The sequence below is a fragment of the Balaenoptera physalus genome (genome assembly GCF_965194825.1).
Source record: "Balaenoptera physalus genome assembly, chromosome: 11".
In the NCBI taxonomy this organism is placed as follows: domain Eukaryota; kingdom Metazoa; phylum Chordata; class Mammalia; order Artiodactyla; family Balaenopteridae; genus Balaenoptera; species Balaenoptera physalus.
In genome coordinates this window covers 32,951,001-32,970,019 of record NC_138896.1, presented here as the reverse complement: position 1 = coordinate 32,970,019, position 19,019 = coordinate 32,951,001, and the positions used below count along the sequence as shown (strand labels likewise).

Here is a 19,019-nt window from a genome sequence, read left to right as displayed (position 1 = left end):
TTCAGTAGTTGTGGCACGTGGGCTCAGTAGTTGTGGCTCTCGGGCTCTAGAGCACAGGCTCAGTAGTTGTGGCGCACGGGCTTAGTTGCTCCGCAGCATGTGGGATCTTCCCGGACCAGGGCTCGAACCCATGACCCCTGCCTTGGCAGGCGGATTCTTAACCACTGTGCCACCAGGGAAGCCCAACCTTGATTTTTTTGAAGAGTCAAACCAATTGTTTTGTAGAGTGTCCCTCAATTTGGGTTTCTCTGATGTTTCCTCATGATTAGATTCAGATTATACATTTTTGGTAGGATTGCCACAGAGGTGACGGATGTGTCCTCACGATGTGAACTTGTCACATTCCTGGTGATGTTAACTTTGAACACTTGCTTAAGATGGTGTCTGCTTCATGTGGTGTCTGATGCATAGTTAATAAGTTTCTTTGGGGAGTTACATTGAGATTATGTAGATATCCAATTTCTTGTCAAACTTGAACACACTAGTTTAAGCTTTCATTGATAATTCCTGACTGAATCAGTTATTACTAAATCAGCTGTTACTGTGACAGTCACCAAATAGAGACTTTCTAATTCCATTGTTTATTCTACATTAATTGTTGGCATTCTACTCTAAGGAAGAGTTTTTCTGTCTCCCCCTTTTACTTATGCCAATATGGACTCATAGATTCTTATTTTATTTAATGGGTTAAAAATTATTACAATCATTTATTTTGATGCTCAAATTGATTTGATGCCATTGGGCACCCCTCCAAATTGGCTGCTGGTCCTTCTGACATGTTTCCATCGTGCTTTGAGCACTTCCTTTAATTTCTGGCAAAACATGATGTTCCACGTTCGTCTTTCACTTTCCCTGCCCCTGCCCTGGAATCAACCACTTAAGGGACCTTGTTCCTTCTAGTGGAGAACCATATTTAGAAGCCAAGATCTGAGCACTACATATTCATTGCTACTGAGGTTGTCTCAGCTGGGACTTATATGTATTTACACATACACAACATCTATAGCTGTCTGTCTATCTATATTAAAAACCATGAGTTCATACTGATACTTTCAGTTCTAATCCAGTACCACCAGGTTCATTATTCAAGTCTCCTTTTCCATATTTGTAGCTCTCTTTTCTAACAGTGAGAAAGCCTGCCCCACAGTATATTTGCTTATTTGCCCAATCCTACAAAACAAAGAAAATAGTTTTAGAATTGCTAATTCATAGCACTGTGAAAAACAAACCTACTTCAGACTTCAGTATTGGTTTACATTCTGTCTTTAGCCTAAAGGTGTATAGTCAAAATACTGTGTTCAACACCCGAAAATACCACAACATTGTAAATCAACTATACTCCAATAAAAATTAAAAAAAAAAAAAATACTGTGTTCAAAAGTTACTAGAGTTAGTACTTTTTTTTTCCTCCCTTGGTATGGTTATGCTATTCTTTTGAACTATACTTTTGCTTGTTTCTGTTTGTGTTTCATTTTAGAATTATTTTCCCACTACCCTTGTTGATTTTATCTGTTTAATTTCTTTTGAATGAGTGAACCATTAGCATGGTCCCAAAAGTCAGGGCTGTGCAGACAGTGTGCCGGGTGGTCTCCCTCCTCGCTGGCCTTTCTCCCTGCTCCCACCCCTCCCTCCATCCTTTCCTACCAGTTCTCATCCATCCCCTATTTTCAACAATCTCATTAGTTTCTCCTTTATTTATCCTCTGTTTTTTTTCACACAGATAAGCAGATACATGTATATTTTCTTATTTCCTTACATGTATATTTTGTTATTTCCCCTCCTTTCTTACTCAAATATAGCATACTATAGATAGATATTCTTCTATACTTTGGTTGCAAAAAAGTTTTCTAAATCCAATATAATAATTCTCCAATAGTAGGAGGATTATTGGATATAATGAAGTATTATGTAGCCATTTTAAATGTTTTTGAAAAATAATTAAAGATTTGGGGGAAGGCTTACAAAGTCATTTTAAGTGTACATTTAAATGTGAAATATTTAAAATGTACATTTAACTGTAAAATATTTTTTTTTTATACATTTTAAAGTAATAACTAGGATTATTACTTATAACATTATACCAGAACATATAAGATTTTTAGAAATTTCATGTAATGTCTGAAACATTTATATTAACATATTTCCATACATATTTCCATACAAATACAAATATAAGATTTTTAGAAATTTCATGTAATGTCTGAAACATTTATATTAACATATTTCCATACATATTTCCATACAAATACAAATATAAGATTTTTAGAAATTTCATGTAATGTCTGAAACATTTATATTAACATATTTCCATACATATTTCCATACAAATACAAATATAAGATTTTTAGGAATTTCATGTAATGTCTGAAACATTTATATTAACATATTTCCATACAAATAACCCAATGAAAGTTTAGTATTAGTTGTTTTGTTTGTTTTTTTATACTGCAGGTTCTTATTAGGCATCAATTTTATACACATCAGTGTATACATGTCAATACCAATCGCCCAATTCAGCACACCACCATCCCCACCTCACCGCAGTTTTCCCCCCTTGGTGTCCATATGTCCATTCTCTACATCTGTGTCTCAACTTCTGCCCTGCAAACTGGCTCATCTGTCCCATTTTTCTAGGTTCCACATACATGCATTAATATATGATATTTGTTTTTCTCTTTCTGACTTACTTCACTCTGTATGACAGTCTCTAGATCCATCCACGTCTCAACAAATGACTCAATTTCGTTCCTTTTTATGGCTGAGTAATATTCCATTGTATATATGTACCACAACTTCTTTATCCATTCGTCTGTTGATGGGCATTTAGGTTGCTTCCATGACCTGGCTATTGTAAATAGTGCTGCAATGAACATTCGGGTGCATGTGTCTTTTTGAATTATGGTTTTCTCTGGGTATATGCCCAGTAGTGGGATTGCTGGGTCATATGGTAATTCTATTTTTAGTTTTTTAAGGAACCTCCATATTGTTCTCCATAGTGGCTGTATCAATTTACATTCCCACCAACAGTGCAAGAGGGTCCCTTTTCTCCACACCCTCTCCAGCATTTGTTGTTTGTAGATTTTCTGATGATGCCCATTCTAACAGGAGTGAGGTGATACCTCATTGTAGTTTTGATTTGCATTTCTCTAATAATTAGTGATGTTGAGCAGCTTTTCATGTGCTTCGTGGCCGTCTGTATGTCTTCTTTGGAGAAATGTCTATTTAGGTCTTCTGCCCATTTTTGGATTGGGGTGTTTGTTTCTTTGATATTGAGCTGCATGAGCTGTTTATATATTTTGGAGATTAATCCTTTGTCCGTTGATTCATTTGCAAATATTTTCTCCCATTCTGAGGGTTGTCTTTTCGTCTTGTTTATGGTTTCCTTTGCTGTGCAAAAGCTTTGAAGTTTCATTAGGTCCCACTTGTTTATTTTTGTTTTTATTTCCATTACTCTAGGAGGTGGATCAAAAAAGATCTTGCTGTGATTTATGTCAAAGAGTGTTCTTCCTATGTTTTCCTCTAAGAGTTTTATAGTGTCCAGTCTTATATTTAGGTCTCTAATCCATTTTGAGTTTATTTTTGTGTATGGTGTTAGGGAGTATTCTAATTTCATTCTTTTACATGTAGCTGTCCAGTTTTCCCAGCACCACTTATTGAAGAGACTGTCTTTTCTCCATTGTATATCATTGCCTCCTTTGTCATAGATTAGTTGACCATAGGTGCGTGGGTTAATCTCTGGGCTTTCTATCTTGTTCCATTGATCTATGTTTCTGTTTTTGTGCCAGTACCATATTGTCTTGATTACTGTAGCTTTGTAGTATAGTCTGAAGTCAGGGAGTCTGATTCCTCCAGCTCCATTTTTTTCCCTCAAGACTGCTTTGGCTATTCGGGGTCTTTTGTGTCTCCATACAAATTTTAAGATGATTTGTTCTAGCTCCGTAAAAAATGCCTTTGGTAATTTGATAGGGATTGCATTGAATCTGTAGATTGCTTTGGGTAGTATACTCATTTTCACAATGTTGATTCTTCCAATCCAAGAACATGGTATATCTCTCCCTCTGTTGGTATCATCTTTAATTTCTTTCATCAGTGTCTTATAGTTTTCTGCATACAGGTCTTTTGTCTCCCTAGGTAGGTTTATTCCTAGGTATTTTATTCTTTTTGTTGCAGTGGTAAATGGGAGTGTTTCTATAATTTCTCTTTCAGATTTTTCATCATTAGTGTATAGGAATGCAAGAGATTTCTGTGCATTAATTTTGTATCCTGCAACTTTACCATATTCATTAATTAGCTCTAGCAGTTTTCTGGTGGCAGTTTTAGGATTCTCTATGTATAGTATCATGTCATCCGCAAACAGTGACAGTTTTACTTCCTCTTTTCCAATTTGTATTCCTTTTATTTCTTTTTCTTCTCTGATTGCCGTGGCTAGGACTTCCAGAACTATGTTGAATAATAGTGGTGAGAGTGGACATCCTTGTCTCGTTCCTGATCTTAGAGGAAATGCTTTCAGTTTTTCACCATTGAGAATGATGTTTGCTGTGGGTTTGTCATATATGGCCTTTATTATGTTGAGGCAGGTTCCCTCTATGCCCACTTTCTGGAGAGTTTTTATCAGAAATGGGTGTTGAATTTTGTCAAAAGCTTTTTCTGCATCTATTGAGATGATCATATGATTTTTATTCTTCAGTTTGTTAATATGGTGTATCACATTGATTGGTTTGCTTATATTGAAGAATCCTTGCATCCCTGGGATAAATCCCACTTGATCGTGGTGTATGATCCTTTTAATGTGTTGTTGGATTCTGTTTGCTAGTATTTTGTTGAGGATTTTTGCATCTATATTCATCAGTGATATTGGTCTGTAATTTTCTTTTTTTGTAGTGTCTTTGTCTGGTTTTGGTATCAGGGTGATGGTGGCCTCATAGAATGAGTTTGGGAGTGTTCATTCCTCTGCAATTTTTTGGAAGAGTTTGAGAAGGATGGGTGTTAGCTCTTCTCTAAATGTTTGATAGAATTCACCTGTGAAGCCATCTGGTCCTGGACTTTTGTTTGTTGGAAGATTTTTAATCACAGTTTCAATTTCATTACTTGTGATTGGTCTGTTCATATTTTCTGTTTCTTCCTGGTTCAGTCTTGGAAGGTTATACCTTTCTAAGAATTTGTCCATTTCTTCCAGGTTGTCCATTTTATTGGCATAAAGTTGCTTATAGTAGTCTCTTAGGATGTTTTGTATTTCTGAGGTGTCTGTTGTAACTTCTCCTTTTTCATTTCTGATTTTATTGATTTGAGTCCTCTCCCTCTTTTTCTTGATGAGTCTGGCTAACGGCTTATCAATTTTGTTTATCTTCTCAAAGAACCAACTTTTAGTTTTATTGATCTTTGCTATTGTTTTCTTTGTTTCTATCTCATTTATTTCTGCTCTGATCTTTATGATTTCTTTCCTTCTGCTAACTTTGGGTTTTGTTTGTTCTTCTTTCTCTAGTTTCTTTAGGTGTAAGGTTAGATTGTTTACTTGAGATTTTTCTTGTTTCTTTAGGTAGGCTTGTATAGCTATAAACTTCCCTCTTAGAACCGCTTTTGCTGCATCCCATAGGTTTTGGGTCGTCGTGTTTTCATTGTCATTTGTCTCTAGGTATTTTTTTATTTCCTCTTTGATTTCTTCAGTGATCTCTTGGTTATTTAGTAACGTATTGTTTAGCCTCCATGTGTTTGTCTTTTTTACGTTTTTTTCCCTGTAATTCATTTCTAATCTCATAGCGTTGTGGTCAGAAAAGATGCTTGGTATGATTTCAATTTTCTTAAATTTACTGAGGCTTGATTTGTGACCCAAGATGTGATCTATCCTGGAGAATGTTCCGTGCGCACTTGAGAAGAACGTGTAATCTGCTGTTTTTGGATGGAATGTCCTATATATATCAATTAAATCTATCTGGTCTATTGTGTCATTTAAAGCTTCTGTTTCCTTATTTATTTTCATTTTGGATCATCTGTCCATTGGTGTAAGTGAAGTGTTAAAGTCCCCCACTATTATTGTGTTACTGTCGATTTCCTCTTTTATAGCTGTTAGCAGTTGCCTTATGTATTGAGGTGCTCCTATGTTGGGTGCATATATATTTATAATTGTTATATCTTCTTCTTGGATTGATCCCTGGATCATTATGTAGTGTCCTTCCTTGTCTCTTGTAACATTCTTTATTTTAAAGTCTATTTTATCTGATAGGAGTATAGCTACTCCAGCTTTCTTTTGATTTCCATTTGCATGGAATATCTTTTTCCATCCCCTCACTTTCAGTCTGTATGTGTCCCTAGGTCTGAAGTGGGTCTCTTGTAGACAGCATATATATGGGTCTTGTTTTTGTATCCATTCAGCAAGCCTGTGTCTTTTGGTTGGAGCATTTAATCCATTCACGTTTAAGGTAATTATCGATATGTATGTTCCTATGACCATTTTCTTAATTGTTTTGGGTTTGTTTTTATAGGTCCTTTTCTTCTCTTGTGTTTCCCACTTAGAGAAGTTCCTTTAGCATTTGTTGTAGAGCTGGTTTGGTGGTGCTGAATTCTCTTAGCTTTTGCTTGTCTGTAAAGCTTTTGATTTCTCCATCAAATCTAAATGAGATCCTTGCCGGGTAGAGTAATCTTGGTTGTAGGTTATTCCCTTTCATCACTTTAAGTATATCATGCCACTCCCTTCTGGCTTGCAGAGTTTCTGCTGAGAAATCAGCTGTTAACCTTATGGGAGTTCCCTTGTATGTTATTTGTCGTTTTTCCCTTGCTGCTTTCAATAATTTTTCTTTGTCTTTAATTTTTGCCACTTTGATTACTATGTGTCTCGGCGTGTTTCTCCTTGGGTTTATTCTGTATGGGACTCTCTGCGCTTCCTGGACTTGGGTGGCTATCTCCTTTCCCATGTTAGGGAAGTTTTCGACTATAATCTCTTCAAATATTTTCTCTGGTCCTTTCTCTCTCTCTTCTCCTTCTGGGACCCCTATAATGCGAATGTTGTTGCGTTTAATGTTGTCCCAGAGGTCTCTTAGGCTGTCTTCATTTCTTTTCATTCTTTTTTCTTTAGTCTGTTCCGCAGCAGTGAATTCCACCATTCTGTCTTCCAGGTCACTTATCCGTTCTTCTGCCTCAGTTATTCTGCTATTGATTCCTTCTAGTGTAGTTTTCATTTCAGTTATTGTATTGGTCATCTCTGTTTGTTTGTTCTTTAATTCTTCTAGGTCTTTGTTAATCATTTCTTGCATCTTCTCAATCTTTGCCTCCATTCTTATTCCGAGGTCCTGGATCATCTTCACTATCATTATTCTGAATTCTTTCTCTGGAAGGTTGCCTATCTCCACTTCATTTAGTTGTTTTTCTGGGGTTTTTTCTTGTTCCTTCATCTGGTACATAGCCCTCTGCCTTTTCATCTTCTCTATCTTTCTGTAACTGTGGTTTTTGGTCCACAGGCTGCAGGATTGTAGTTTTTCTTGCTTCTGCTCTCTGCCCTCTGGTGGTTGAGGCTATCTAAGAGGCTTGATGGTAGGCTCTGGTGGTGGGTAGAGCTGCTAACTGTAAAATATTTAATAAGCAATTTGTTTTCTCTTTTAGAAAAATGATGAAAGACAATATGGTAAACTAGAAAATAGAAAACCCTCTTGCTTACAAAACATCCAGAAACTTGATTAGGAGAAAATGCACTGCTCCCTTAACAGCAGTTCTCTGGGTGGTGGAATTACAGATACTCTTGTTTTCTTCTAGTTTTAAAAACTTACCCCACATAGAGGAGGTGATACCTGGACAGCATTTATCAACATATTGATGCATTTTTCAAAAATAAGTAAAACATGCTATTGGTAATCATTAGAAACAGTTCCAAAATAGTTTAGAATGAAAAGTAAGTCTTCCTCTTCCAGAGGCCGCCACTGTTTCTAGGTTCTTTCTCTTCCCCCAGATATGTCCTCTGCGTATACACACAAACGTCACATATATATTTATCTCTGCAACACACCATACCTGTTTTTACTTAATAATAGAACTTGAGGATTACTTTATATCTATATATATTGATCTGCTTTATGTTTATTATAATCAATTATACATAATCAGCCACAGCATGGTCATTTCCTTTCTTTTTCTTTTTTTTTTTTTCAATAATGCTTCAGTGAGGGGAAAAAAAAATCTGTCTTTCTGACTCCCCAAAGTTTCAACTATCCAAAGGTAACAAGAAGCCTATACCGGCAGCTCCAAAGTAATTTTTGTGACTTTTAATGCCAAAGAGTATTGGGAACTAGATCAGTTGCATTATGTCCCGTGTGTTCTGCTGCAGGTTTTCCAGAGCAATTAAAGCATCAGGTATTTTGGAGTAGGGAAGACACAGCCTTGGAGGCAACGCAAGTTGGAAAAATAGTGTTGAGGTGTCATCTAACATTTAAACTCCTAGGACATCCAGAGACATTTACAGTGACTCTTTTACTTTATAATTTCTGTATAAATTACTTTATAGAACATTGTAATGAACAAAAATACCATTATCAGGGGCCTTCAGTGTTTATCTATTTGGAGAAATTTAATATGTCAAGTTTTGATACTATAAAGCATTAATATTAGAGAACAATGAGTTTTAAATATAAACTTTATTTTTGGTATAGATAATACACTTATTTGGTTCAGAATTCAAAAGGTACAGAAAGGTGTATACTACAGTGAAAAATTTCCTTCCTCCTGTTCCCCAGGCACGCAGTTGCCTGCAGGCAACCAATGTAACCAGCTTCTTGAAGAGTGAACTTAAGTCCCCGCCCCACATTTTCCATTATGAAAACTTTCAGAACCACAGAAAAGTTGGAAGAGCACCGTGAACCTATTCACCTAGATTCACCAGTTGTTTATGTTTTGCAACATTTGCTCTGTGTGTGTCTCTGTGTGCCTCTCTCTCTACACACACACACACACACACACACACACACACACACACTCTCTCTTTTCTCTGAACCTTTTGAAAGTAAGTTGCAAATGGTATGACCCTTGACCCCTAAATTCTTCAGCAGCTATCTCCCAAGAACAAAGACCTTCTTCAACACAATCTCAGTATTACTATCACCCCCAAGAAATTTAACATTAACATAATAACATTATATCAAATTTCTTCCGGTTGACCCAGTAATGTCCTTTATGACAATGCCTCACTCTAGAAAGCAGAGAACACTGATTTCATTTATTGTCACATCTCTTTAGGCTACAGCAGCCTGGATCAGTTGTCTCGTAGGGTGGCCCTCAGTGTGTCGTCTGATTGTTTCCTCATGATTAGATTCTGGCTGAATGGTTGGCACATAATGTTGATTTTTCCCATTATGCGTGATTCCAATGTGATCACTTGGTTACGGTGGCCCCCTGCCAGGTTTCTCCTCGAGGTATTCAAAGGTATCTTGTTCCCATATAAGGAAGAAATGATCTCTAGGATGGTGCTTTGGGACCACGTGACCCTCCTGTTTCCCGGCCTCTCACCCAGTGATTTGACTCCATTGGTATATATTGCATTAGTGGTTGCTAAATGATTTTCTAGTTATATTATCCTATCTACTGTTATTGACGGATTTTTCCATAAAAAAGAGCTTTTTCTTCTCACGTTGTGTGTGTGTGTAACACTATGAAATCATAGGGTTTTTTTGCATTAATTTAAAAACTGTATTACAGGGAATTTTAAACATGAACAAAAGTAGACAAGTTAGTGTAATGAGCCCCCATGCTCAATCAGCTCCAGTGCTTACCAGCTCATGGCTATTCCCGTTTCATCCATACCCCACTCAGTCTCCCCTGCCCAGTATTACTCTGCAACTAAACCAGACATATAAATTCATCTGTAATTTTTTAGTGTATATCTCCAAAAGGCCATGTATTCTCTTTAAAGTTAACGTTGCAATTTATTGCTTTCATTATTCTTTTTGATGCTTATATTGTCCCAAGTTTGGTCAGTGGAGGCCTACTTAAGCTGACTTATACACTTCTGACACATCCCCACCTCCTTTTTTTTTTTTTTTTTAACATCTTTATTGGAGTATAATTGCTTTACCCCACCTCCTTTGAGCACTTTGAAGCACAAGATATTGTAGGCATGTCTTGTGATTACCTTGCCACAGACCTAGAATCAGCCATTTCTCTAAGGAGCCCTGTGAATTTAAATCTCTTAATGCAGAGAGTCATTTACAGGATTTAAACTTTCTTTTAAATGGATTAATATTTCAAAAGTTAGTGATAAAGAAGGCAGTTTGCAAGAGTTTAGCCTATCAAACAAAAGTAAACAAATTATTTTAAGTGCAAATCTCTTTAGATCACTAAAAGTTTTAGTAGATTTTAAATTCCTTGAGAGCAGCACCTACCAGGTGCTTTGCAGCGATTTGCAGTGTGAGATTTCCAAAGCGATTACCACTGAAGTCTCCAGCCTGCCCTGCCCCTCCCTAATTCCTTTCCCCATCCAGCTCAGCCTGCTTACCTTATTGTGGAGCCACTGTATTTTCAGACGCCCAGACTTCATAATCTAGACGTTCTTGTTTTTTCTCTTCCTCTGTACCTTTAATAAGTTACCAAATCCTACAAATTCTTCTTTGAATGTCTTATATCCATTCTTCCCAATAATAATGAAAATAATGATCATATTATTAACAACTGGTACATGCAGGGGCTATCTGTATTATTTCTAATCCTTACCTTGGGGCTACAAGTAGCATTACTGTTCCCATTTCACAGTCAAGGAGATGGAGGTTCAGAGCATGGGCAAATTGCTGTAAAGGCAGACTTCACCAGCTAGCTGTCTCTACCACACTGCTTCTCATTTCTCTCTTTTCTACATCTATACCCTGAGCTAGACTTTAAGAGGGACAGCAGTATAATGGGGAAAACAAGAGTTGGAACAGGAGTCAGAGCTCACTTGCAGGTCCTCCTCTGCCAGTGACTGGTTTTGTGATCTAAGTTCATATCTTACATTCTGAGCCCTAGTTTTCTCTTGAAAATGAGGAACCCTAGCAATGCAATAGAACCATCTGGGGAGCTTTGTAAAAATATGGATGCTTGGGCCTCACCTTCATAAATTTTGATTCTAAAGTGCAAACGAGGAAGAATGGACCACTGGGTAGATGTTTTCCAAGGCCCATTTGTACTGTAATTAGACAGCTGTAACCGTTGTCTGGGTGATTAATCTGCCTTCAGACTCTCCCTAAAGTCTGGCTTCCACCACATTTATCTTCCTAAAACATTTGCTTGGTGACCTGAACCAAATCATCTGGGAGCTTCCCATTGCACAGGAGAAAGTACCAACCCCCAGCCTGGCCGCTAAGGTTCTCAAGCTGAACTGCTCCAGGTTAGCCAGGCAGGACCCCTCATGGCTCCCTGAACAGGCCAGACTCATCATGAGCCTCAAGCCTTTGCTGATGGGTATTCACTGAATGTCCTTTCCTATCTGGTCTAGATGCTTCTCCTCCCTCAGGGCACCCAAAGCCCCTAAAAGAATGAAGCCTTTTTCGGACCCTCCACTGATCTCCCCTCTGCACTTTTTATTTATACTGCCCACCAGGTACAATATTTCCTTCATTGATTCATTCATTCAACAGTGTATCAGTAGCTGCCGGGGCCAGCCCTGGGCCAAGTCCCAGGGATGCAACAGTCTTTTGCAGGGCAGGAGGCAGCAGATAAGCCGACAGCCACAAGACAGCATTCTAAGTGCTCTGGTGGAAGCAGCCCAGGGCACCAGGCTCCGAAAAGGAGCCTCTCACCAAGATGGGATGGTTTGAGCAGGTTTCCACGAAATAGTGGTTTCTGACTGAGCCCTCCTATGGGAGAAGGAAGTTATCCAGCAAGAGAGGGTCTGAGTAAAGAATGTTCAGGCAGTGGAATCAGCAAGTGCAAAGCCTTGCAGAGAGAAGAGAACGTGGTTCTGCAGGGGAAGGAAAACAAGTTCAAGTGAGATGTGAAGATTTAGGTGGGAAAGGTAAGCGAGCCCTAAATGCTACAGGACCCTGATGCCGGGCTCAGGAGCCAGTGTCGTAACGTAAGCATGAAATAGTGCAGACCCACTTGAGCCTAGTGGCAGAAGAAATGGCGAGAAGTGAATGGATTTGAGGCAGGTTAGATAGAACTTCTGATTGATTGGCTATAGTGGAGGAATAAGGGTGACACAGAAGTTTCTGGCAGTGACACCCAGGTTCACCGAAATAGAGAACATGGGAAGAAATGGTTTGAAGGGAAGTTCTGAGTTCAATTTAGGTTGTTTGTCAAGGGTGAGGTACCTTTGGGACAACCAAGTTGTATGGGCAACAGCTACATGTGCTGAAGCAGAGAGTGAAATGTGAGCTGAAGTGGGATTGACCAGCATGTATATCGTGATGGAAGCGGTGGGAGTGGATGAAATGGATCAGGAAGAGTGTGTCAGTAGAGAGGAGGAGCAGCCAGGAGAGAGCCCCAAAACACCAACACACTTAGGGGATGGACACAGAAAGAGGGGTCCGCAGGTAAGACTCAGAATATTCCAGAGAGGAGGCATAAAACCCATAGGGCTCAGCATTTTGGAAGCTAAGAAAGGAAAATGAGGCAGGCGGGAGGGATGGTGTGCACAGAGTGGAGTGTTGCTGGGAAGTGGGTGGAAGTCAGGATGGGAATGTTTCTGACACATGTAGCAACAAGGAGGCAGTTGTTGACCTTGGTAAGATTTGTTTCCATGGAGTGATATGTGCAGAAGCCAGACTGCAATAGATTAAGGGGAGTAGGGGGGTGTGGTGATAAGCACAGACAACTTCCAGAAAAATGACAGTAACTGACACTGCAGTAGCTCCACGGATGTGTGGAGTCAGGGTGTGGTTTTTATAAGATATGGGAAAGGCTTGAGCTCTTTTCCAAGCTCATGGGAAGGAGAAGGACATGAATTCCAGAACGTTGGTGGGATTCTTTGTATAAAAGCATTGGGGGATGCTTCTTCCACTGTAACAGAGAAGCGGGAAGGGATGAATGGGGTTGCAGGTGATGTCGTAGCTTTGGTGGTAGAAAGTTGAATGAATTCTCACCTGGCTTACAGGTTTGAAGGTAATGAAATAGACTTCAGTGGAAAATAAGCAAGGAGCTGGCCAGGGGAAAAAGAGGATTGCTGGTCATGCATGAGGGCCTGAGGTCGGACACCATAATATGGTACACTGTGTTTGGGTGGGCCTGGTTGTTTTCTGGATGGTGAACTTTCAGAGGGCAAAGACTGTGTGTGGTATCCTTCAGCTGCCTTCTCTGTGATTACCATGGTGCTGTGTATACAGTGAACACCCAAATGTCTTAGTCAAGGTACTTCGGGCTGCAACTGTCTAGAAACTCACCCTAACACATTTAGCAAAAAGGAGAACGTCTCGTGTAGTGTAGCTTCTTTATAAGAGTCAGAACCAGGCTCTCTGCTCTTCCCTTGGCCTCTTCAAGATAGCATGGCCTCACCTCTCTCCTTCATGGTCCTCTCTCACTCTTCCAAGCATTTAACAGAAACTGGCAAAAACAAAACAAAAACAAAACAAACAAACAAAAAAACAAAAACAGACTGGCAAGTGCAGTGGTTTCCAAAACTTAGCAATGCATCAGAATTAACTGGAGAGCTTTTTTAATTTATAGATTCCTAAGCCCCACATTGGATTTCTGAATCGATCTTTGTGGATGGAACCCAGAAACTTTGTCTTTCAGATGCTCCCCCACGTGATCTTGATGCAGTTAGGCTATAAACCTGCATTTGAGAACCGCGGCCCTTAGGTATCCCTCCCCCTCCCCCAATTCTCAGTTCCAAGGAGAGAGAGTCTGATTGGCTCACCCGTGGTTCAGTCATCCTTGACCAGAGGAGCCAGTTGTGGGCAACATGAGGAAGTGGCCACACGGGACCTCTTTACGGAGCTCTGTACATATAGAGCTGATGATCTATATGGAGCCTTTGTTCAACTTAGGAAAAAGTGCCCCTCTCAGCCAAAATAGTAAAAAGCACCCCTCTGGGTAGAGAAGCTGCTCACTGGCAGGCTTGGCACTTTTCCATGGGAAGAAAAGGTGCTCGTTCCCTGGATTCTAGCTCTTAATGCCCTCTAGCAGGTAACAGACCTTTGTGTGTCCAACTGTGCTGGCTCCAACCCATTTCTATGGCAATGGGGCAATTCCCAGAGGAGACTGTGGGCTGGGAAGATCACAGATGGCCTCCCTCACTCAGCAAATGCCTATCGGTTGATGAATATCATCTTGCTAGTTTGTCGTTGGCTTCTTACAAAGTGTACCACAGAGGGGGATAGGGATATATTATTGAGTATTCTGATTCATTGGTGGATTTCTGTATATTCACGTGGTATCAAGATAATGCAGGGTCTAAAGAGTTAAAATTGTACATTGATATGAGCAGAGTTCTTGGAGCCAAGTTCTCAACAAAATATCCTTAAATAGCTTCTCTATTTGTGAAGAAAATATATTTCAAGAGCAAGTCTTCTCTAAGAGGGACTTCCCTGGTAGTGCAGTGGATGAGACTCCGCGCTCCCAATGCAGGGGGCCCAGGTTCGATCCCTGTTCAGGGAACTAGATCCCACATGCATGCCGCAACCAAGAGTTCAAATGCCGCAACTAAGAAGCCTGCCTGCCTCAACTAAGACTCGGCGCAATAAATAAATAAAAATTTTAAAAAGTCTTCTCTAAGAGTTCAGAAAAAAAAAACCCTGAATGATATATTTTATTTCTGGAAAAGATTGTCATTTCGGGGGCAACCTAAATTTGGGGGGAATGAGAGAAAGTTGCTGGTTCCTGGGCAGGGGCATTGGATTAGGAGGAAGTACAGACCCCTATGACTTAATGCCGCAGTGGAATTCACTCACTTATTTTCATTTAACAATGATTTACTGTGTGCTCACTATGGTGTCAGGCCCTCTTCTGGTGCTGGGGATACAGCAGTGAACCAGACACACAAAAGTCCTGCCCTGAAATCAGGGGACTGGGAGTGACCAGTGACCAGCGAACATCTGGGAACAGAGGAGATCCCTCGGGCAGCAGAGCTTTCCAAACATACAGACCTAGTGAATGGAGGAGATTCCGGTGGGGACACCAAACCAAGTTCCCAGTGGATTACAATTCTACCACCACCCTGGCCCTACCCGCCCCGCCCAACCTCTGTGTTACCCTCACAGCATAAGAGGTGGGGAGATCATTCCAGTCCCAAGGGGAGGGACACAGTGAGGGGTACTGGCAGTAGCTGAAAGATGAAAATGCACTGATGCCAGTGTTCATCCCCCACATGGGTGGGCAAGGGGACTGTAAAACACTTACACCAAAACCTGCTCAGGACTTCCCTGGTGGCGCAGTGGTTAAGAATCCGCCTGCCAACACAGAGGACACGGGTTCGAGCCCTGGTCCGGGAAGATCCCACATGCCTCGGAGCAACTAAGCGTGTGCACCACAACTACTGAGCCTGCACTCTAGAGCCCACGAGCCACAACTACTGAGCCCACGTGCCACAACTACTGAAGCCCACGCGCCTAGAGCCCGTGCTTCGCAACAAGAGAAGCCACCACGATGAGAAGCCCGCACACCGCAACAGAGTAGCCCCCGCTCGCTGCACCTAGAGAAAGACCACCTTGCAGCCAAAAAAAACAAAAAACAAAAAACCTGTTCAAACAAGAGGTGTCCCTACAGTTAGTAACCTTGTTTTCAGACACAACAGTACTTTATACCCTTAAATGATGGCAATTTTTCAAGCTTTGACATTAGATTAGATTATTCAGAGTATTTTTTTTCCTCTTTACTCTTATGTATTATGAAAAAACACATAGAAAAATACAGAAAACATAAATGTACAGTTAACAAATAATTATAAAGCAAATACCCATGCATGTAACCACTCAAGAAATAGATTATCAGTACCCCAGAAAGTACCCCCTTCATGTACCTTCCTAACCTAGCCCCTCTCCTGACTTTTATGGTGATTTCTTCCTTGCTGTTCTTATAGTTTTACTACTTATGTATGCATGGATTTTGTTTTATTTGTCTGTTCAATAGCTAGGAATCATTCAAGGTGATATCTGATAAATAAGGTGGGAGATCAGGATGGGTAATGACATTTATTTATTTAAAAAAAAACAAAAAAAACTTGTGTGCTCTTAAGCAATTAGGATGATATTCTTCTGTTTCATGTGAACTAGGCATATTGAAAGAAATTCCAAAAATGTTGTGTCCCGGCAACACTGCTATGAGGATTTTGGTCATTTGAACATATTCATTCTGGTTCATCTATTCATCTGTTGATCTCGTTATTTCAGAGTCCCATCTAGAATATAGCCTTGCCCTGTTAGACCACGTTTTTCCAACTTTTATCTGTTTGTTTTTTTATTCAAAGTGGCCCTTATTTTTATTTTTATTTATTTACTTTTTGGCTGCACTGAGCGGCTTGCAGGATCTCAGTTCCCCGACCAGAGATTGAACCCGGGCCATGGCAGTGAAAGCCCGGAATGCTAACCACTAGGTCAAGGTGGCCCTTAGTGTTCGTCCCTTGGAAATATTTGTGAGGAAGACCTGTGCTCACTGTTCATCCCAGGCCTCCTCACAACATGGGTGTCCTTCTTGTGAAGAGCTTCCCTACAGTAGGAAAGTGTGGAGTTATGTTCTAGGGCAAATGCTGTGAAGACTGGGAGGTTTTCCCCCATGGTGTTCTCACTAAGAGATGCAGGTCCGACCTTCCCTGCTAATGGAAGGATGAGCAAAGTGACTGTTTCCAACTTTGTAATGACCTCCTCCAGTCTTTCTTGGATGATGTCAAATCCATCTCCATTTCTGTATTAGAAAAAAGGACCAAATAGATAATTAATTGTTTAGAATAATTCATTGTTTAGAACAGAAATATTAACATGAGTTTAGTTGGCCAATGGCCAAGTATTGCCAAGGTCTGTGTGAGTGGCCACATGTGAATGGTTGTTGGGAACATTTTGCTTAGGCCAAGGTCACAGGTCATCACGCATGGAGATGGTTAGACTAAACTCTAAATCATCTGCTGGTATACAAAATATAAAACTGAAGGAAAAAGTGAAAACTTACTGCACTGTGAAGTAGTAATGACATTAAGGATTAAAATTTGGGAGTAGTTTAGAAACGCTTTATCATCTTACTTTAAATGCATTATAGAGATAACAGATTTTTTTAGAGCTAAAAGGAATTTGTTAGTCCTTAAACGTCATCCAGTTCATCTTCCTTATTTATAGAAAAGAAGCACACAACAGTTTAAACATTAGATTAATTTTTCTAATAATATTTTGCTCAGACTAATATTCAGTTGAATTTACATTTCCCAATTACATGCCACCTGAGGTTATCATGACACGAACTAGAGACATCCCAGACGGCAGGGGTGAGATGTCCTTTAGATCATCCACACAGTGGACAGCGACTGTTGACAGTAGATTTGGGGTTGGTGCTTGGGCCCTGACTGGGTACTCAGCGTCCCTGCAGACCCCACATAGGAACTGACACTCAGGGTCATAATCCTTGCAGGCGTGACATCGCATTACTGAGGATAGAAACTGTTGGGGGTAGAGACTGCGTTTCAGGCTCAGCTTTGCATCTGAGCACCATGAACACGGGAGTTCCAGGAGTGAGAAAGCAGCTGCTATCAATCAGCTCAGCTGGGATCAATCATCCCTCCTGAATGGCGTCAGCAGGCTTGTAGACTTTAAAGGGTACTCTTTGCAGTTCTCCCAATGTGATAGGAGAATAATGTTTTTAAACTTTTGTTTTGTAAGCTAAACCGAAGGTGATGTGGGAGACTCATTAACAGACTTGGTTGGCCCTTTAAGTGATCTATTAAAGCTTTTATCATGAAATTAATTTTTCCATCTTGGCAATGTTTTTTCACAGGCTCAGAAAAAAAGTTTGAATCAGACTTCCCCCATTTCTGCTTCCAAGACTGCAGATGGCCTGAGGCAAGCGCCCATCCCAGGCCTCTTGAGCACCGCACTGCCAGGTCAGGAGCCTCTGTTGTGAGCTCTCCTTAGTCCGTCCCTGTCCTCCTAGCACCCAGGGGACACTCTTCACGCATCCCTCATCCTGCATCTCTTCCACTCAGCCTCACCTCCGCTCTGATCCTTCCTTCTTTCCGTATCCTTTCCACCCAAATAATGTACCATGTTGCATCTGTAGTATCTTATATACTAATGAGGAAAAGAAAAGCACTTCTATTTAAATTACAACACATTAAATTACGTGAAAAAAATGTGCTGCTTAGAAACAATGAAACCTAGTATTATATGGCACATGCGACTTTGTAACTATCCTGTATTTGTATATTTAGAATCTCCCCCCCAACTCCCCCTGACCCAGACAAAAACAAAAAATATCGTGGGCCATGTCTTCCATTTCTTCTAAAGCTTTGAACACCCGCACTGCTCAATAAGTACTAGAAAAGATGACAGCATGAACACTCCTAGCCAGTCCCCTATTTGGGCCTCCCTTTCTTAAGTTGTGAGTATTTGGGGGTTCGGTAGTACTGACAGATCACTGGCTTGAGGCCTATTCCTTAGACCTTAGATAATTTGAAACTGTAGCATTGACAGCTTTTATTTATTACCATTTATTTATGTGTTTATTTCTATTTATTACCTAAATAAGCTTTAATAATCCTTACCTCTGTCTTTAGAGCTTTGGTAGATAAATGTACTTCCTGCTCTCCTTCCTCACAGCCAGCACCCATGATAAACAAATCCCTTTCAGAATGTTCAGTAATCTGTGTACATTGGACTCTAGGGGTTACACAGTGGGCCTGATTTACTGTTTCTATTGAACGTTGTCTCATGTGTTCATTCTAATAGGACAGGATTCTGGAAGCAAAGTTATACCAGTGTCCTTAGGAACCACACAACCACAGCAGGAAAAAGTCGTTGGATCATCTCCTGGCCAGCCAGCTGTGCAGGTAGAAAACAGTTTGCACAGCTTCTTCTCAATGTTCAGCATGATTGACAGAAAACGTGGTCACATCACCTTCTGCTTGCTGGTGGCTGTCTGGCATCATCTGCACA

The 19,019-nt window shown here is 40.2% G+C and overlaps 1 protein-coding gene across 6 annotated transcripts in view; it reads left to right on the top strand.

Moving 5' to 3' along the window:
- The window catches only part of BICRAL (BICRA like chromatin remodeling complex associated protein), a 110,939-nt gene that overhangs the window by 79,563 nt on the left and 12,357 nt on the right, over positions 1-19,019 (top strand). For all 6 annotated transcript variants that reach the window (XM_082414629.1, XM_082414628.1, XM_082414632.1 and 3 more), the window contains 2 exons: positions 17,863-17,968; positions 18,813-18,913. In XM_082414629.1, the coding sequence (XP_082270755.1) occupies positions 17,863-17,968; positions 18,813-18,913 (207 nt within the window). The remainder of the gene's footprint in view (positions 1-17,862; positions 17,969-18,812; positions 18,914-19,019) is intronic.